The following is a 22,545-nucleotide window of genomic DNA, read 5'->3' on the forward strand; positions in this document are numbered from 1 at the left end:
TATACAAAGGAAAACAAAATGAAATATAAATAGTTTCATTGATGTACTTATAATTAACCGATCTCACAAGGAATGTGTTTCCGTTATAATATAACAAATTACTCGGTAATTAAGAAATAAAACAATAAGCTTTTATTTAATTAATTAACTGTAAAATCAAGATGCTACAAATGTTTAACGGTTAATTGACTAGAGATTACAATGTATATAATGGTTTATGTAGATCGGTTGCATTATAGTAAAACACCAACTTCTACATCGAACATTTTTACGAAAACCATAGTGACAAATATTAGATATATTAATAGTAACAACGATGTCACTCTAATTAAAACATATTTATAGTATTTACTGATACATCAAAAATTAAAGTACCATTACAGTGAAGATGAAAAAGATGACTTATAACTAAATAAGGAAAACTGTCCACCTCTGAGTTGACAGTCTTCTTTGTCCTTCTGCAATTTTAGAGGGTAAACAACTTTGCCGATATCAAAATCAGTTTTCAAATTATATATTTTGTTTTACATAAACTTGCATGAATAACAAAAGTGTTTAGAAAACAACTAAAAATTTCAGTCTTACTTTTGCCACCTTTATTTTATGCCTAATTGTTTTTCAAATATTGTTACACAATTATGAACAGAAACACTAACTTGGTTATTTACAAACTATTTATATTTAATTGTATTTCTTTATATTTGGAGATTTCTTGCTTTACATTTGCTGTTGGTTCGACTTTTCTATTGATCTATATAGATAATTACCAGTGGAACAATGTCCTACAGGATAGATCAAGACACAAAATTGTGACTACATATCTAAAGAGAATAGAAATGAAAAAATAAATTTCGATTTTATAAACTGGTGGTTTTGAAATAAGACATAGCAAATACTACGCAAATATGGGATTAGATTCTGAACGAGTTTTTTTAAAACTTCTGAATAAAGATATTGGGAAAAGTAAACTGACGCGGCAATGAGACCTATATGCTTTGTTGGACCAGACTGTTGACTGCTTTATTTTAGGTATTCCTAACTGAAATCTCTTAAAGAACTATTCGGCTGTTCCAAAACCAAACCAAGACATAATGCATAATGCATCATGGTTAAAACTTACATGTTCAGATGATTGTGCTTTATCTAAATAATTGTGCCGCATGACTTCATTAATTTAAATGAACGTTATTGTCTATGAACAATTAAGAGCGGGGGATACGCAAGGTATGTATCCTTCAACACCACCATCTTTACCAACAACAACATAACAGCAGCATTCAGATATCATGATGTTATAAGATAAAACGATAAAATGTTGATGATTCTTTCATTATTCAAATTAGAAGAAAACGTTCAGTGCGACTATAATTTGGTTTTATCGAACTAAAGGCTTGGAAAACATTTCATTTTTAAGATCTCTAGTTAGCGCATATCGTACATTATTTTGCTTTTATACGTGCGTGGGATGATCCAAAATTACGTTAGCTAATGCCATTACTTGTAAGCATAACATTGTTCCATGAAAAATGATATGTACAATAATCGGAAAAATATTGTTTGAAATTTTTGTGAAACGAAAGAATTCTGGTAAAGAATAAGGCCAGCTGGGTAATAGAAGTCAATTTCATTTCGTTGAGGTTTGCTTCTCTTTATATCAAATACTCTAATAATTGCATTTTTCTTGCTGCATGACAAAATGACCGAATTTTTTACCTTTTTTCCTTGTGTAAACCGATCACTGCGTCTTGGATGTAGCTAATTGTTTCTACTTTCTTCAACGATCCACTTGTTTTCTGCACTTTGCTAGCCGATGATTTGTGCGAAAAATAGTCGAAAATGAAAGAATCGTTTTTAAAGTTATTGTACGCCGGGTATACAAATTGTATATTTCAGTTTGAAAATAAACTGGATAGCTCGAAATATTAAAAGCAGGTCCAGTTCATTAGTCACATATTTAATGTTAAATTCTGATTTAAGGCAAAACATTTCAATGAATAGAAGTTGAGGAACAAATTTTCAAAGTATTTCTGACAGAGGACAAACAATTTAGTCAAACAAAAAAGTTTCTTACCAAAAATTCTGAGCTTTGGGTAAAAGTATTCTTACTACAGTGTCGCTTCAAAAGGAGAAAACCGTTCAAAAATAATAAAATTATTAGTGCTAGAGGGAGAAAGACTATAGAAAAATGATAAAAAACTTTTTAAGTCACTTCTGATCTCTTACATGTAATGTGCTTGTGTTTAGGAAATAGTTCAGACAAAATTATAAATGAGACACTGAAGTTTAAAACTAACAAATTTTATAAGCAATGGACATATTTGAGGGGCATCGGTATCACACATTGTATTTCAATGATAACATAACTGGACAGTACTGTAATAGAGACACCGATTATGTGTTAGGCCTACATCCAAGTACTAATACTAGCAAGAAACAGTTTTTCTGGGAGATTATCATTTATCTAACTGGCAAATTTATATATAACAGTACATTCAAGGCTGGAATATCATAATTCTTAGAAGCAGTAAACAGTATTGGTTATCTCAAAACAAATAGTTTTGTCCGCTGCTAGGTCATAAACTACACATATAATAGTGTGCGTAGGACCTATCGGTGGAAACCATCGGTGCTAGGGTGTGAACGCAGGTTTGCATTAATCACTGCCGTTCATCAAACCGAGTCTGCAACATTTTCAGTCGTCGGTGCTTGGGTATGGACAAAGGCTTGAATTTGCCAGTGTCATCCATTAAACATTTTTAGTTTGGCATGTTGTAAATAATTCTGGAAACAAAGCGATCCCTCGGAAGCATTAATCACAACAAAATAACATAAGAATTGCAGACTCGGTTTGATTGAGTCTGTACATGAGGGATAATGAATAAGTGCACATCCCTCAATACCCCTAGCACCGGCTTGAGCGGTACTCAATTCTCAACACTTGTTGGTATCAATGATCCCTGTAAGACCTGTAATATGTCAATATTTCACTATTGTAAGAACCAGTTCAAATACATCTAGATATATTCTAACAGTATATGAAACACCTTCATTTTTAAATTTCTCAATTTATCATTGATTACATCTTATCAATGCGGAAATAAGTTTATTATAATTAACAAATGATATAAAAGATGAAAGGATGACATTCTTGGCACACATCAATCTGTTTATGCCTCAACTTCAGCATGTGATTTAAAAGTAATATATTGCGTAAGGAAAGTTTGTCTTTTTTCCCCTTTTTCACATTTCATCAAAGTTGAAATATTTATTCATGTCAAAAATTATGATAACACAATAACCTACAGTTGTTTGTACGAGATCAATTTTAAATGTTCTGTGAATCCTAGATTCAACTGAAAGTTCAGTTTAAATAATGATAAAACAAAAACAACAACAACAAAAAATGTCCCATACAATATCTATAAATTATCAACTATTATCTTTTTTTTTATAACATTGTATAATATTTGAACTATTATCTTCGTCATACTGTATCAAAGTAATCAAGTTTACTTCATATAAACTATACTAGATGAACAACAACAACAACAATTAAAATAATAGAATAATAATAAATAAAAAAACGTCAAAAACAACAATTATTTAGAGTTAAACAGACGTTTGCTTTTGTCAGCAAATTCTTAATCATTTTATTTCTAAGTTATGTACAGCCAGTTCTCTGCATACACTGTGATGGTTGCATTAAACCAGAATACCTGCTGCATTTATCAACATGTTAACAAACATTAGTGGCTTACTTTGTGCCAAACCTGTCAGTCCGGTCTAAAATTGTTTCAAGATTACGTAGCTTTTAACTTAGATCACTCACAATGATGTTCTACTTAGGTGCTTAGTCAAGGCTTGTCTTAATTTTACATGTATATTTGCAAAACAGAATCTATGAATTGTTGTTTAGAAGCTCTATATTTTACAAATGAAAACTTTCAAGATATAGCTGTTATCACAAATTTTATGATCATGTTGTAAGGAATATAATAAACAAGATCAACAAGGGAAGGCGGCGCTCAATGAACGCCTTCAAAGGTGTCGTTGAAGGAGTGATAATCTAACCAGATTCATTGTTAGAACATGCGGGGCAGTTATCTTCTTTATATTTATCCCAGACGCTATATGCGTGTTAGATACCTAGTATAGAGCGTAGTCAATGGCTTAATTTCAATCCTGATCACATCAAAGACCGCTTTGCAGTCATTTTTAACAGAAAGAGTCTTTTTCTTTGTTTGTATTCATTCTTCTGGTGTCGAATTAGATATGGAAAAGTCGTATAAGCTGTATCTCATAAAGCTTGAAAAGGATAACTTTCGGGCAAAACAGGGCGATCTCAAAGGGCCTTAAAGTGTAAGTATGCTATGATATTTAACAATCAGAAAGAAAAAAAAATTGTTATTTGTTATTTTATAAATGTATCTTTATTTTAAAGAAGGCAATGTATTGAAAGCCAAAGAAAAGCGTTTGTTATTATTGAACTGGTTATATATGATATTTATCAATAGCCTTAAACAACATATGTTTGTTTGTTTATAAAATGTTTACAATCCTAGATATTGTTACCCATCTGATCGAATTTTATTATTTAAATCTCCAACTAAATTTAGGCGAATGCAGATTTCATTCCAATATCATGAAGTAAGTTCTTGTGCACTACGTAATTCATTTCATTCTGCACTAAAATATTGTAAGATTTTGTATACCACATGCTAGTTAAACCTTTTAGATATTTGAAATGATATATTCGCAACAATAATTGTAAACATTCAGACATTACCAATAATGTTAATTTGATTGTATTTAAGAATATTTTACAATAAAATAAAAGTAATTAAAATAATTGAAGTATAAGACTTTTTGAAGGACAAATCAAACGTCCGAGGGGAGCCGTGGTATATGAACATATCTGCAGATGTTTCGAAATAATTCTGCTTAAGCCATGCTGGAAACAGGCTCAATCAAATAGAGCCTACAACATTTTCAATAATCTGTCGATTTGGATGTTCTTTATAGATTCCTTTCCCTCTTTCTGTATAAATGCTCTGATGATTTAGCATATCAAATAAAAAACCTAAGGGAACGTCAAAAAAGGACAAAAAGATAATGTTGTAGGCTCAGTTTGATTATGGCCTTTCATTGACGGTAGTGCCATCTGCAAGCTATTTTCCGTCCACACCCCTAGCACCGCCTTAAGCATAATTCAACATTTTAACATGGAAATAGGCAATGATGGAATGTTGGAATTATGGAATTAGAAACAACCACAGATGTGTTCATACGGCGGTGACCATGAAATTTTCTATATGACACGTTTGTGCCATTCAATGAAATGTTGTGAAGTAAAGGAATGATGGCGGCCTGAACGACAAAACATTAAGATGAGAGAAAAATTTAACTAAATAAAATGGAATTTTGAAAGAATGTAATGAATGCATTTTGACTATTTTTATAAGCAACTTGAATGCAATACTGTATTTTGTATTTTTCTTGAAAATTCCTAATTGTCGGTTGTTCTGTGTTGTTGGCATTTGTTGGGGGCTGCGTCCATTGAATGCTCTCCTTCCTTGTGAATCAGGTTTCTCATATATTCTAACAATAACATTTTAGAATAATTTTTTGTTTTATTGATAAAAAAAGAAGAAAAGTTGTTATTCGAAAATTGAATTCAATAATGCTCTTCCAAAAGTTTAGGAGAAAATAATGTTCTAAAATTATCGTAAAATATGCTAATAGCGTGTTACAAACTGGTGATGATTTTAAAGCATATTTACGTGGTAATAAAAACAGTTTACTTAAATGACTTACACTGCCGCTTATTCTAGCTTTATTATCTAGTACATGTATTTCGGTACATTCATTTTACTGTGTACATATACGTATTTATTCTTTTTCTTGTTAAATTTATAGAATGGATTTGCGCTGTTTTAAAAAATTAAATTCGTCCATTACTAGTTAAAATATATAAGTAATAAATGCAAAATTGAGCAGTTAACAGTAATGCCTGTTCAGGCTACAAGAGTTGGTATGACATCTGTACGGAGTGATGATAATCAGTCTTTAGTCATTATTGTATGTTCAACTTTTAAATGCCTTGAAAAATAAAACTGAAAGTAAGAAGAGAAATGTTTCGTAAAAAAACAACACATATTGGTATTCAACTTTTGCCAAGTATTTGTTATGTATCTGTTGCTTCCATTGAGGCAGCATAAAATTGAAATTAGCAGGGCTTTGTGTGCCAAGAATGTCACCCTTTCATCTTTCATCTCTGTAAATCTTTTGCATATTACTATAATAAAAATATGTTCCCCATTGTTATGTTTGTTCATTGTCATATTCAATATGATATTACAAAATTGCTCGGTAATCAGAAATAAAACAACATGCTTTATTTAATTTACAATTAATTAAGTGTAAAATCAACATCCAACAAATGTTTAAAATATTTTACAGTTAATTGACTACAGATGTGTGCAATGTAAAATTGCGAAGGTGTATATAGATTGTAGAGAGAAAAAAAACAACAATAACAACGTATACACTGATCACTTTTACGATAATCATAGTGACAAATTTCAGTGAAATTAATATTACCAACCATGTTACTCTAATCAAAATATATTTATATTATTGACTTATTGTACAATAAAAACATATGTTGTCAAGAATTAAAGTACCATAACAGTGAAGACGAAAAAGATGAAAAAGATGACAAATAACTAAAACTCTTATAGGAAACGACCGGTTATCTACATAAATGAATTCCAAGCAAAAATGTGAATGTATTTAATGTCTAGCATAGTGTCGGGGAGACGTAAATGATGTACATTTTGGCTAGCAAGAGGAACAAGCGATCAACATATTTCCGTTTAGTGCGCTTAAAGTACTTATATATTCTACTACACTACAAGGCCGAATAACAAGGTCAGGCGTCAGTTTGAATTTGAAAACTTTCAAATATGAATATATGTTGAGAAAAGAAGGTTACAGTTTTAATGATTTCTTTGCTTAAAACGTCGTGATGAGTTGATCATTATGTCATCTGTGAATATCGAGGTTATTAAAAATGGATATTCAGATTGTTTAGGCAAATATCTTTAAGAATTGTTGAACATCCATTCCCGATGGCCAAAAGGTATGCGTTAAAGTTAAAAAAAGGGGAAAGAATGAAACTATTTGAACCCATCTCTATCAATCTCTTTAAAAAAGGGAAATTAAAAGTTTTCATTGTTATACAAATCTTGTGAAAGTACTATTAGATTCTTGTCAGATGCGACTTTTGATTGAACTTAAATGCACAGTTTGCAGAACCGCATTTACAACTTTTAAATAACAGATTTTATTTGTTTTAAATTCGTAACTTTCAGATTTAATTAGGTGGTGTTTCTGGGCGCTGGCGTCCGCTCCTTAATGTCTTGCAAGTACGATAACCAGGGCATCAGTACAGAGTGTCTACACTTCTAAGTATCTGAGGCCCCAAGATCCCTAATCATGGGACAGTCGTCCTAAAAATATGCTCCCACTAACACAAAGTCCTGTATTCGCTTCTGTTCTTGTAAATACAATGCATGTACAATGTAGAATCACTCGCTTGACAAGTAATAAAACTATCCATATAACTAATCATTAATAAAACACGAATGTATATAATGATCATACAACGAAATGATTTAGTCCCTAAATTAGCAAGAGAACGTGCGCTGATTTGCTTGCGTGGGTGTGAAGGTGTGCATGTGTGTTTCACAAACAAACATGAATATGATGAAATATGTTTTGTTACATTTCACAAATGATTAAGTACAAGGTGATGATATCTTAAAACATCTCAATTTACAGTAACTTTTATCACAGGAGTTCTCGAAGTTTGATATCTATATTAAAAATGAAATGATGGCATTCTTGGCCAACCTCAACATATTTATATCAAGTTTATGTTGTCTTTATCATAACATCGAGTACAACGAAAAAACCGGCATATATTCGGTTTGCCAATGTTTCACATAAATGTCGCCTTTTTTATTTCTATTTTCTCTCACAAAGTTAAACGACCTATATTTTCAAGATTATTTTTATGCATTTCCAGCACTTAATCATTTTCAATCACAACCTACTTATTCTTTCTGCAATTTAAGTGTTAAAAACTTTGCCAATATCTTTGCAAAATCCGTTTTCAAAAAAATATTCCACAATGAAAACATGATATGCAAAGATGTAAAATGAAAGTTTTAACATCACTTTTCAACCTTTCATAGCTTAGTTTCCAAATATTGTTAACACTGTTATTAAAAGTATCACTAACCTTGTACTTCATAAGTACTCGAAGATCACTTAGCCAAAGTATCTTGATCTCCGGCTGCTCTCGCTTTAACATATATCACAAGCGCCATTAAAATAAACAAGGCATTTCTATTAACATTTATTTTACACTCATTTTTTGTATTCATTTGCGTTAAAGTAATCATCCAGTACATAGCTTTTTTGGTGCTTTATAAATCAATAATCTTTTATAGCGAAATAAAGAAGAATAATCCACCTAGCACCTAACCACTTAACAATTTTCAGAGGTACAATTGTTCAATAAACGATTATCAAAAATAAGAATATCATAACAAAGCAGAGATAAAATAACACACGCATAATATTTATCTTAAATAATAACTTACAACATCTTATACTTCTTGTCAACGATGTCCAATACAAAATAGGAAAATATCAATAGAATGGAAATGGTAAAATTGAAAAAGTCTACTGGTTTTGTATTGGTTAATGCAACTAGGGTCAACAGCCCCTAGCACAGGCTTCAGATGACTTTTTGAAATGTAGAAACATCTGTTCATACCACAGTTATCGTTTTACTTTTTGTGACTCGTTCGCGCCATTCCATTCAACGGTTTTATTAGGATATTAAGACAATAAGTTTTCAGTTTTTTCGATTTGGACAATAGATGTTTAACAATTGTTTCCTAAAGATAACAGATAAATGACAAATAATTTCTTATATCCTTTCTTTCATTGATGCATCTTGCATGATAAAATAATTATCAATTAAAGCACGGTCAATTTACAACAGATTCCTTATGTTATTTTCTGACAAGAGCAACTATATGGTCATCCTGTTTTAAACAGTTATCATAATTACCATCGTGGTAACAAAGTGTTTTTCCAGGAATTATAATGAGGATTTTTGATATAATTTATATATAATATATAATTATAACTTATAATAATTTAATTCTTAAAAAACCTTAAACCAGATAAATTAGTTATTAACATATTTAGTAGCCGTATTGTGTTTTTTTATCTTGTAAGGTATGTTAAATATTGCTGGATATTGTTGGAATAATTATATGTAGTATTGAAAGACTAAATATTGACAATTATTTGTTTACTTCTATTTAGGCCTACTAAGGCATAAGTAATGTGCAGAAACATATGACAGTTATGTAACATGGTAACATTTCGTTTGACATTACTTGGTGTTGGTTGCTCAATATAGTGTCATGACATGACACTATCTTAATATGTTAAGGTTCTGTTCCAATTTCATTTTCATGACAGGGTAAGTCCTTACGAAAAATATGCAGTGTTAGCGTATAATGTATTAATACAATTATATGCATTAAAATATTTAATTATAAAGTCTGAACAAGCACCAGTGTATACAATTCAAGATAGACAACATCTTGCATTAATTAACAATAATAACAAAACGTGAATATGCTTAAATGATTACAAAACAAGTCTCTTGCATATTTAACGATAGTTTTGAAAACATTATTTTCTCTTAACACTTTGAAACAACCATTAAGAGATCAAATTTTCGAATTAAAACATAATCAAACATCATTGTGTAATATCATATTATCTACAATATTAGGTTTTCTATAAAATAAATTCTTTCCGGTGCTAAAATATACCATTTCCTAAGAAAGATTTTGTTTTTATTGTTTATAAATTGGCTATCAAAATGATATTTGAATTGCTTTTCAGAAATCATTTTCATGAAATACAGTTTTCTCATTAAAATGTTAATGACGATACATATCCTTCAATTAATTGAAACGAGTTGTTCACTGCTTCAGGACAATCTTTGATATCATCACATTATCTATGTTTGCAATGGCATAACTCTTCCCCAACAGATCACTTCAAAATATTTTAACTAGCATCTGGTATAAAAATGATGATAATAACTTGGCGAACAAGAACTTGTTTTACAGCTGTTTAAATAAGATGAGACATTCGATTGAGTTGAACTTGAAATCATTTAAACTAATGTTTAAATTAATCTAAATTTAATGATGATGATAATGCCTGTATCGAAATATTACCCTATGGTTGTCTATATAAATCTAATTACATGGGATTTCAAATTGATTGTTTCTATAATTAAACTCTTTTATCAAAATATTACTATTTCGGTTCTGTACGTTATTCTATTTATATGGGAATTCAACTTGATTGTTTCATTAATATATTCTTAAAACAAAGGTCTAGTCGAATCAAGGATTCATAGGGCATCAGAAATTAATGTAGTTCTAACTAATGTAAGGTGTAATTAAATCTTAATTTAAGAAATGATCAGACGTTCGACATAACTTGAGAAGAATGTCACGTGTAAAAAACGCCATGCAATTCTAAAGCTGGTATTTTATGACATATCTGATGTTTAAATTGAGGCATCAAAATTTGAAAATAACAAGGATAATCTGTGCCAAGAATTCTTGGAAAAGTTTGATACCTACAGAGCAATCTAAACAAAACCAAATGATTGAAAACCGCGTGATTTCATCGATTCTGTTCCGGGAGGATAATGGAAAATGCAATACCTCTTACTCCCCTGACACCGGCTTACGCCAAAAATAATGAAATTCTCAACACTGCAGGCTTTAGACCTTATGATGATCGAGAACAAGACAAATATAACAATGAAATACAGGATAATATTAATATACTAAGATGAAGTTTAAAGTAATAAAAAAAAACATTCCGCACAGCACAGCATTTGCTGTTGTGAGTATAAAAAAATCTTGAAAATAGAAATGTCACCAGTTCATTTGTCATATGTAAAATTGTTGGAACTTAACTTAAACAAAGATATTTCGAGATCAGTGTTATTGGTGAAACAGTGATCCTTCATAAAACTGTAATTCCTGTCGTTATGTATATAAGATTTTAAAAGGGGGTCTTAGAATAGTAAAATAAGGACATATTGACGTTTGCGTTTCACGGCCAAATTAAAATTATGACATGTTATTATTTTAGCGAGAGAAACAAACAATCGAGGTATTTTCCCAATGTGACTAAAGTTCAGTTCTTCTTATGTTTACATGTAGGTATGATCGTCATTAACTCATGTTCGCCTTCCAGTCGATTTGGCTATTTTAGGCAAGAAATCAAATCATCCATGACCTTGAAGCATTTTACAAACCATCACTATCCATGTCACAAAAGTCATTAAATTTGCCCTGGGAAAATATTTAAGTACTTATTTTCTGTAGAGGATTAGATTTTATAAATTTGCTATCGAATTGTTGACACAAGGTTATTTATCTTAAAGACGGGGGCTTCGCTTTTGTTGTCCATCCGTCATATATTGAAGGATAAATATCAGGTTTCCATACGGTGTAAGTAGAAACTGATTCACTTTCAAATGTGGGCATTGAGTGGCTGATAGAAAGGTCACGAGAAAGTGACCTCATATCGGTAGATAGGTAGGTAGGTAGGTAGGGTAGGTAGGTAGGTAGGTAGGTAAATAATATTTGTCACCGTCAGATGCTGAAGCATAGCATTATCAAGGCGTTGATATTGGGCATTTTCACTTACTTCAAATCTGTAAATTCCATACTGATTACAGCCTTCACATGATTTTATTCTTTTTTTAGAAATATATACTTAGGTTTATATGGTGTTATGCTTTAACTAGCAAACTATTTTAAAATAAATATATTAGCACTGAAGGGTTTTTTATATATGATTCTTATGGTCATATCGTACAATTGTTTCAGTTTTTTGCTATAACCTTCTGATCTATTTTTTGCATTGAAATCTTCTTAGAAATTATAACAATTATATAACACTGACTGGCAATGACTGACTCGCTATGAAAAAGCTAAGTAATTTATTGAAAACACAATAGTATGTGAAATAATACGTTGAACGTGTATGCCAGCTATTTGTCTTATATTTCAAACTTAAATTGAGCGATCTACAGATTGACGTACGTAGAAAAGTTTGAACGCTGCCATCCGTTTAATATTTACTTCTTTAAAAAATGTAAGTTGTTTTTGCGGAAACAATTTTTTTTTCTCATTGAAAAAAATCAAACAGTCTATAATCTGCAAATATAGATGCTAATTTTGACTAAAAGTATATTGAATAAATGACAATTCATGTCGTTAAAGCATTCATTGCAAACAATAGCTTACAAGTTATGCATTTCAAAAAGAAATATGAAATCATGGGAAAGTATTTATTACTTCAGATATTCCATCGAAAGATTGCTCAATTAACAAAAGTATCTAAAACCCTTTCTAGAAAAGAATGAGTATAAATATTTAGTTTTTTTATATCACATATCACTCCAGTATTGAAGAAACTACACTGGATTCCTGTAGTTTATCGAGTAGATTTTAAAATCCTTATGCAAACTTATAAAGCCCTACATGACCAGTCACCAATTTACCTAATACATTTAATGGCGCTATATCAACAAACAAGAAACTTAAGATCAAAGAACTCTTCAAAGCAACTTGTTGTTGCCAAAAGTAGGACTGTAAGATATGGTGAACGCAGTTTCTCTTCGGTGGCACCTAAACTGTGGAATGCTCTCCCAGACAGTATCAGAGACTCAAAAACAGTAGATGTTTTTAAGAAATCTTTAAAAACAGATTTTTTCCAGAAAATTTAAAGTAACTAACTGTGCTGTATTTGTCATCACTATGAATTGGGGTGCTGTCTTTTGTTATGAGATATCTGGGTACACATTTGAAATATAATAGTCTATTTTTGAATCACATTTCCATTACTAATTACTGTTTTCATCAAATTGGATTTAGATTTCAGTTGTCTTATCTTGATTTGTGTTTTTTTTTTATTAATTTTAATAGTTTTAACGTTTCTCTTTATTTCATTTTCAAGTCTTAGATTATTCTTCATATACATTTTTTTATTTGATCGACTGAGTTTTAGACTTTTAGATTAATCATGGTATATTTAATACTTTGTAAATGTATACATAAATGTGTGTTATTATTTTTATAACTTTTTTTTGTTATAAAGTCATTGTTAATGTATATAATTCCATTGTAAAGCGCCTTTGAACATTTTATTTTTTGAGAAAGGCGCTATAGAAATGTGGTAATTATAATCATATTATTTTTTCTTCTTCAATTTTTAGGTAGTGATTTTAAAATTATGAAAATAGTAGATCTAAAAGAACTCAAATGCTTTTTGTTGTTGGTGACCTTCAGCATTGTCAAAATCAAAATATAATCGATATTTCATTAAATATGATTTAATGAAAAAAAATGGCACTTATGTAACTGGCTGCAAATACTAAACACTTTTCTTAGATTTTCCTTTTATTTTCGTGAGCGAAAATTATGATTATTACTTGTCAACATGTTATATAATATCAGTTTCAAAAAGTTTGTGTTTTATAATAAATAACTAGTTGTTATGAATTACAGAAGATCTGAACAAATGATAAAACTGCAATATCATTTTCCTTCTAATACGTTTTCAAGTATTTAAGTGGAATACGAACGCTGGCATTGCTATTTGAACTTTCTGTATAATTTAAAAATACTTAGAGAAAAGCTCTAGATCACTGGTTCCACTCGACAAGAGATATATATCACAAACATCACTCAAAAATACAAGGTTTTACTCTAGGCTATTTATTTTACATACATTTTTCTCGTTTTTATGTGAGTAAAAGTAAAATATATTAGTACAGACTGCATTATAATAACAAGTCTAGACATGTGTAATATTTCAAATTTGGTTAAACCATTTACATACTACTTTATTGAAGTTAAACTAATTTTTTGACTAGATTTAAACACATGACGTTTTCCATAAAAGCGAATATCACTTGGACCGACTTTTTTTGCCCCTGCCATATAATGGCTGGGGCATATAATGTTACCCTGTTCCGTCATTCCGTCTTTCTGTCATTCTGCCATTCCGTCATCACCAGTTTCCGTTCATTATCTAAGTAATGGTTGCATATATTCAACTTAAATTTAGCAGATTGATATGTCATGAGAAATTACAGGTAAAGTTCAAAGTTGGACATGGTTCGATGATTTTTGACAGAGTTATGCCCTTTTTACTTTGATAATAATATGAAATTTTCAGTTTCCGTTCATAATCTTCCCAACGGTATTACACATTCAACTCAAACTTGACAAATGGAAACGTCAAAGAAATGCGCAGGCCAAGTATGAAATTGGCAATGGTTCAATTATTTTGACAGAGTTATGCCCCTTTTACTTTGATAATAATATGAAATTTTCAGTTTCCGTTCATAATCTTCCCAACGGTATTACACATTCAACTCAAACTTGACAAATGGAAACGTCAAAGAAATGCGCAGGCCAAGTATGAAATTGGCAATGGTTCAATTATTTTTGACAGAGTTATGCCCCTTTCACTTTGAAAACAATATGAAATTTTCAGTTTGTGTTCATTATCTCCCCAACAGTTTCACACATTCAACTCAAATTTGACAAATGGATACATTAAAAGAATGCGCAGGCCAAGTTTGAGTTTGGTTATGGTTTAATGATTTCTTGAAGAGTAATGCCCCTTTCACTTTGAAAATAATATGATTTTTTCAGTTTCAGTTCATTATCTCCCCAACAGTTTTACATATTCAACTCAAATTTGACAAGTGGATATCTCAAAGGAATGTGCATGTAAAGTTAGAATTTGGTCATGGTTCAATGGTGTTTGGCAGAGTTATGTCCCTTTCACTTTGAAAATAATAGAAATGTTTATTATCTCCTCTAGGGTATTACACATTCAACTCAAATTTGACAAATGGATACGTCAAAGAAATGCGCAGGTCAAGTACGAATTTTGTCATGGTTCGATGATTTTTGGCAAAGTTATACCACTTTAACTTTGAAAAAAGGGGAAATTTTCAGTTCACATTCATTATCTCGCCACAGTTGTACATATTCAACCTAAATTAAAGATATGGATATGTCATTAGTTTGGTCAATTTCGATTTTTGTCATGGTTCGATGATAGCTGACAGAGTAAGAGTTATCCCTTATTCAGTTTCGTTCATTATCTCCCCAATGGTGGTACACATTCAACTCAAATTTGATATATAGATACATCTTAGGAATAAGCAGTTAAAGTCTGAATTTGGTCATAGTTCAATGATTTTGAATTTGGTCATAGTTCAATGATTTTGTACAAAGTTGTCTTTCTTGAAGGTTGGAAAAATTTTGAATTTTTAGTTTCAGCACTCATGCTTTTGCGGAAATATATGTAGCCATTACTTTGCCTACAGATATGCATTATTCAATTAACAAAATGTTAACAATGAATAGTTTCAGTGTCTTGAACTTTGTATAAAAATGGTTTGTGTTAACATTGTATAGTTTTAAGGGCTTTGAACTTAAAATTAAAAAAAAAATAAATAATTGGTGCAAACACATTTGGAACTAAATATTATAACATCTGAAATTTTGTTACATGCGGGGGCGTCTGTGGCGTGACGACACATTTCTAGTTTTATTTTGTTTTGTGTTCCTGTTTTTGTATTAAGCACCAGTCAATACAATAAATACAATATGTGCAATGATTGGTGTTCATATTATTATTTTCTTTATTATTATTTAGTTTTGTGTTGTATTAAGTTATAATAAGTTAGTAATGTTGTCCTCATAAAGACAATTTACCTGGCTGTCGATACTGGGTATTGTCAACACGAGAAAAGGTAAATTATCCCAAGGCGTAGGTAAGATGCCAGGGTCTAACAGCCGTATGTTATAAATTTTATAACGAAAAGTGTCAAAATGTTGTAGGCCCTCGGTGATGAACTATTTCCCGGAAATATACTCTTTGAGAATGATATTGGATCAAAACTCATTATAGGTCTATAGTTGTTTTACAATTAAAGATAAGGTAAATAAATTCAATTTACCCATGTACTTTTTGTCTTATCGTGTAGTTCAATTTTGTTTTGCTTTTTTGTTCCACTACTTTAATATATATGACTTATTGCTTCACTCAAATGAACAAAATATATTATACACCTACATAGGTATTGTGTTTCTATCGGTTAACCTTATTCAAGATAAAAAGAAACACCTGGTAAAGCACATATGTACTTTAATTAGTTTGTTTACTAACAATTATATTTCTCTGAGAAGTAGAAGTGTGTGGTCCACTTGTAAAACAGTTATCACTTATTAACACTTTCATAGCACACTTATTAATGCTTTCATAACAGTACATAGTTATTTTTTCCGCGGAAAAATAATGAGGTCATTGTCCACATGTGACGGGGTCAAGCTCTTTGGATACACGAAGCTTAATATACACATAATTATTTCTACCGACAGTTAAATAGTTATTTACCACGTTTAACACGTTATCTATAATTTATAGGAAGATAACTTCTAAACAGAGTTATTCCAAATATTTTTATAATTAAAGAGATTCATAATTGACAAACAAGCGAATAGAGAAAATAAATGTAGGTGAACATACAAGTTGTTTAGCTTTATTGGAATTTATTTACCGGTAATATTTAATTCATAACACGTGTTGTAAGTCTTTTCATATTTTGGGCAGATATATATTTTATCCTAAACACTTTCCAAAATTAACTGTATGTCAATCACCATTATAACGGTAAATATTTTGAAATGTAAAGACAATTAAGCTTAATTTGAAAATGAACAAGCAATTATCATAGCAATCCATAAGTCCCCTACCGGTAAGAGCCCAAGCAACATTCTGAAGGGCCATTGGCCATTCACTTATGTTTCTATTTTAAGTAAATTTGTTGAAAAAGTTCTTTAAAAGTGATCACAGTGAACAGACAGACATACGGACTGAAGGACAGTCTAAAGTTATTTTTTAAACATCCCTGTTATCAAAATATAACATTTTAAAAGCAAAATTTAAGAAAAAAGGAGATAACGATGTCATACATGATGTGAGTGTAACAAAGAACAATTAGTAATGAAGGTATGAATATTGAATATTTATTTTGAAATTGAAGTAAATGAAAGTTAAAAGAACAAATAGGAAAAATTAAAAGTTTAAGGAGGAGATAAGTCTGGAAATATGGATGCTAGATTTATAAACCTTGTCATATTATAATGGTGTGGGAGTTTGAAGAATATTCTATCATGATTGAAGAAGTTGGAGTAAAAATTACCAATTTCTCAAAAAAAAGTCTAAGTTCAAAAGGGGCATAATTCTGGAAATAGTCTTGCTAGAGTATTGAACACTCACAAATGTTGAGTGATAATAAGAAACATTTATATGAAGTTTGAAGTAGATACGTTCAGAAAAAAAGAAGTTATTAAAAAAAACAATGTTTTTTTTCATGAAAATTTTAAGTTCAAGGGCGGTAATTCTGATAAATTTTGTGCTAGAGTTGTAAACTTTGTCACATATGATGTGGTTGATGACTAGCAACTTATTTTTAAAGTTTGAAGAAAATACCTTAAGAAATAAAGAACTTATAGTGAAAAAACTTAAAAACTAGAATCAGAAATCTTGAAATTCAGTCTATTTGTTGCCATAGCAACCAGAATTTTCAACACAGGAAGATAAGAAAAGGATGTGCATAATTTCCATACTGCCATCTACCCATATGTCAAGTTTCATAAAAATATTTTCAATACTTTTTGCGTTATCACTGGATCCAGGTTATGTGTAAAATCTGCCATATTTTCAGTCTATTTGTTGCCATAGCAACCAGAATTTTCAGCATAGGAAAAAAAGTAAAAGACGTGCATAATCTCCATACTGCCATCTATCCATATATCAAGTTTCATAAAAAAAATTTCAGTACTTTTTGCATTATCGCGGGATCCAGGTTATGTGTAAAATTTGCCATATTTTCAGTCTATTTGTTGTAATAGCAACCAGAATTTTCAACATAGGAAGAAAAGAAAAAGACGTGCATAATCTCCATACTGCCATCTATCCATATACCAAGTTTCATTAAAATATTTTCAGTACTTTTTGTGTTATCGCGGGATCCAGTTTTGTGGACGGACAGACTGACGGACGGACAGACGGACGGACAGACGGACGGAGGGTAAACCTAAAGTCCCCTCCGGTAAACCGGTAGGGGACTAAAAAAAGGAGCGTAATGTCACTTTAATATCACACTCTATAATAGATGTTATCCGAAACTCGGCAAATGTAGATTTTTCCAAGCTTATCCGTAGGTACAAACAAACTTTCACTGTCACAGCTTCACGGCACATCACCCGTCACAACAGATTAGTCAATCTATTGCGGTTATTTTTCAAGCTGTAACTGTAAAAGTTTGTTTGTACCTACGAATAAGCTAGTAAAACAAAATTATTTTTAATTCCGGAGTAAGTTTATATCTGTATTTTTCAGTTAGACAGTGGTCATGTCAGTGATGATGAGATTGGTAAGGCTGAGAAAGCTCCTGCTGGAGTTGGTGTGTACCTTCCCCATGTGTTTGGTATCCCGGTTGGACCCGACACCAGTCTTGTTTCAGGTATTTATCAGGGTAGATGATTCAATATCTTTATACAGCCTCAGGTGTATACCAAAGATCATTACTTTTAGTGTAGATACTTTTGGTTTTACCTAAAAGAAACAAAAATAGATCAGTTCGTCAATCAAAAATTGTTTTGCTTAAATGTTTCTGTTATCATATTCTAAAAGCATACAAAGTTTTAAGAAATCCGTTTCAACAGTTTTCATTATGCCTATATTTTTATTTTGCTTGTATGTCTTATACGAAAACTATATAGCGAACGTCTTTGAAATGTATAGCTTTCCAAACAACACGTATTAAGGAACGGGATTTGATCGAATATGAAGAGACACATGTCATTTTCTGAATTATTAGTAAACCCAACACAAGGTATTTCAGAATTTTAATTGTATTTTACCTCATATATGTTTTGTTTGTTAAATGTTATGTGTTTCTAGCTCACGTAACAACACCAACAGGTATTAGGGATGATGTGAAAATAGATCACAACAGAATGGGTCATGTGACAATGAATTATCAGCCAAGAGAAACAGGCCTTCATATTCTTCATGTATATTACAATGACAAGAAAATAAAAGGTTTGCTTAAAATTCAATCTCCACCCACATAAAAATATTAAGTTGAACAAACTAGAAACCGTTCAGGAAACCTTTAAGAAAATAAAGAAACGGCAGAATTTTTTTTGTAGAATCCCTGTGTATTTCGAAAAGACAAAGGCCAGGAGTGAAAAAAGAGTAACATTTTGTACCACTATTTATGCACAGTTTTTAAATTATTTAATTGCACTGACATTCTAAATATTGATTTCATTACTTGATTCAATAATGTTGAATTTCTTCATTGATTTTCTTTACATTTTAGATAATAACTTACATGTTGCTTAAATAAATATATAAAAAGACGACTTTGGATTAAAAGTTTTAAAACAGCTATTACTATTTGCATCATATGTATAGTTAAATGCATTCTCACTCGAATGAACTCGAATAAGTCTTTTCATATTTCTTATAAAAGGTATATCGCTATTTTAGGCAGTCCATATCAGTTTTATGCCCACCCACAGAACAGTAAATATGTGCACGCTTTTGGACCTGGACTAAGTCATGGTATAATCCACAGACCAGCAGAGTTCACAGTTGTTACAAAGGCTGCTGGTGCAGGTAAAGTCTAATGATTAACTGTCTCTTTCTTTTTTTTTACAAAAAGGGTAGACGTTCTTTGGGTATTGATTTAATAGTATGTCCATGTATATTTAGCAATCATGCTTGCAATATTTTTGGTGGTAAGAACCACCACCAAAAACAACAAACAAACAGGCAAACAACAACATCAATTGCAGCAAATTATAATGGCAATTCTAAAGTCCATATTAAAACTCCCGGCTTAATATTTTTAGCAGTTAGCAACGGTAGCTACTTGCTTGTATTATTTAGTTTCTATCTTATCACGTCGAATGCAAATAATGAAATTAAAATAAAGGAAGCAAATTATGCACTAAAGAAGAAAATGATATTAATAAAACAACAAAATTCCAAAACATCTTTTTTTTACACAGAAATTGTTAAAGGAAACAATGGGAACAAATTCAAAAGAAAAAATCGCATATTGTTATACACAAAATTGAAATGTCTGCCATGCCTCTGAAAAAGCATTATATGCTGAAAAGCAGACAAACTCGAATAGTAATTACAAGTCAAACAAAATGGAAGAAAACTTTACACTCCATCCGAATGATAAATAAAGTTTAAAACGCACAGTTTTGTAGCTTGTATTCTATTGCGAAGGAAACGTAATGTAACTAATAATTGAAGGAAACAGCTTTGTAGAATAGAATTTCCGCCCATACTATAGCTATAATACTGAATCAGTATTAATTTATCTAGGCGGGTGTGTATTGCTGATAGAATTTCCACTAAAGTCTCTTTATTTTGTATCATTACTGTTGTATAGTGGATTAAATTCTCAAAACTTGAACTCTATATAGTGTACAACGTCTACGCTAGTCAAAAACCAAATTCTAAACTCCATCTACTAGGTTTGTAGACCACTATATATCATAAATACTAGCCACATAAAACGTCAACAGATTGTGTTACAACAGAAGTTATAATAAATAACTATTTATCATTTGACCAGTACAATCTAAGACTGTTTCGCATATTGTAATATGATATATTATTCAATAGGTGAGTTATGAAATAAATACGTGTATGGTAAAACCATGTTCGTCATTCATTTGAATTAAATAAAATATGTGACTAATTAACCTTAAAATGCAGAATGCAACATTACTACTTGTTGTAGGCGGCGTGTGTATTGCTATAGAAGGTCCTTCAAAGGCGAAGATTGAATGTGTTGATAATGAAGATGGGTCTTGTTCTGTTACATATGTTCCCACTAGACCAGGAGAATATACTATCATGGTAAAAATGGGAGAAAAAAGCATTCCTGGATCACCATTTACTGCTAAAATTTCAGGTGTGTATCTTCAGAAGTTTTTGTGTATTTTGACATATGTTACATGATTATTATCTTTAACGGGGTAACCCAATTGGGGCCTCAAGAGAAAATCTATATTCGTAGCCGTATGTACGCGAACTACGATATTAATAATATGTTTCAAATGAACTTTAGGTTTAAAGCAAATATTAAAATATTTAAAACGCATCTATCGCTGTTTAACATTTTGCATTTTGTTTCAAACCTTTGGTAAACTATTGGATTTGTTTCGTCTTACATATCTTAAATATCAATAGGTCTATTCACTACCGGTCTTATTTTCTACTCAATAGATGTATCAGATATTTTATTGAAATCTCAATCCTTTATTTTGAATTAATATTTTTATTCTTATTGTTCTTATTTTTTTTACATATTACATTTATTAATCAGAATAAAACTTAGTCATTTATATTGTTCCTTGTTTCTGGGCCTCATGGACGATTGTTCAAATTTGTTATCTCGTTAAAGTTGAATAAAGTCTTTATTATTATAATTATTATTGTCAAAATATTAGTTTTTTCATTGCTATCAATTCCTTTCTAGATGCAAAATACATCTATATTAAAAACTTTGCAAGCTAAATACTTGAAATTGTTTCTGTTTTTTTATAATTTCTAGATGGACACCCAATTAGAAATGCTGCTGAGATTCCGAGTATTTCAGGTGGTAATTTCAGTTTACAGTATGAAGGTATACAGAACATGGATGTTGATGATCTCCATGCTGTTGTAGAAAGTCCATCGGGGAATGACTACCCATGTGAATTGAGGCTTCTCCCTAACGGACATTTAGGTAGAGTATTCCAATACATTGATATACTAAGCGTATTAAATACTGAGGGAGCTAATTAGTAAATTTAGTAAATTGTGAAATTATTCATCCACTCACATACACTTTTCACTTTTCGCACTCACGCATGCACGCATGCACGTACACACTCGCTCGCTCACTCACCAACTCACTCAATCAGTATACGCGCCTGTGAACAGAATCTTTTTATACATTGAAATTCAGTTACACGAATAGTACTGTTAACTACTTTTTTGTGCTTTTATTATTTTTTTAAAAATCGACTTTTGTATTTTTCTTGAAAAATATATTTGAGAAACCAAATTTTCATTTCTATGTGAAAAATACATATGCAAGAATGTCTGAAGTTTCTATAAAAACTGATCAAAACGCATAGTTCATTTATTTTGTGTGCTTCAAATAATACAGACAATTTACCAGGTTTTCACAATTTGGCACAACAGACGAGGTCATATTTTAAAACATTTGCCACAAAACACTCAAATTCT

At 30.7% G+C, this 22,545-nt stretch overlaps 1 protein-coding gene across 2 annotated transcripts in view; it reads left to right on the top strand.

Annotated features, from left to right (window-relative positions):
• LOC132736250 (filamin-C-like) overlaps positions 1-22,545 on the top strand; it is a 48,822-nt gene that overhangs the window by 18,412 nt on the left and 7,865 nt on the right. For both annotated transcript variants that reach the window (XM_060723347.1, XM_060723346.1), the window contains exons 2-6: positions 18,619-18,742; positions 19,183-19,323; positions 19,777-19,905; positions 21,050-21,223; positions 21,866-22,039. In XM_060723347.1, the coding sequence (XP_060579330.1) occupies positions 18,619-18,742; positions 19,183-19,323; positions 19,777-19,905; positions 21,050-21,223; positions 21,866-22,039 (742 nt within the window). The remainder of the gene's footprint in view (positions 1-18,618; positions 18,743-19,182; positions 19,324-19,776; positions 19,906-21,049; positions 21,224-21,865; positions 22,040-22,545) is intronic.

This window comes from Ruditapes philippinarum, unplaced genomic scaffold (genome assembly GCF_026571515.1).
Source record: "Ruditapes philippinarum isolate M1 unplaced genomic scaffold, ASM2657151v2 ctg3974_1_1_1_1, whole genome shotgun sequence".
Lineage (NCBI taxonomy): Eukaryota > Metazoa > Mollusca > Bivalvia > Venerida > Veneridae > Ruditapes > Ruditapes philippinarum.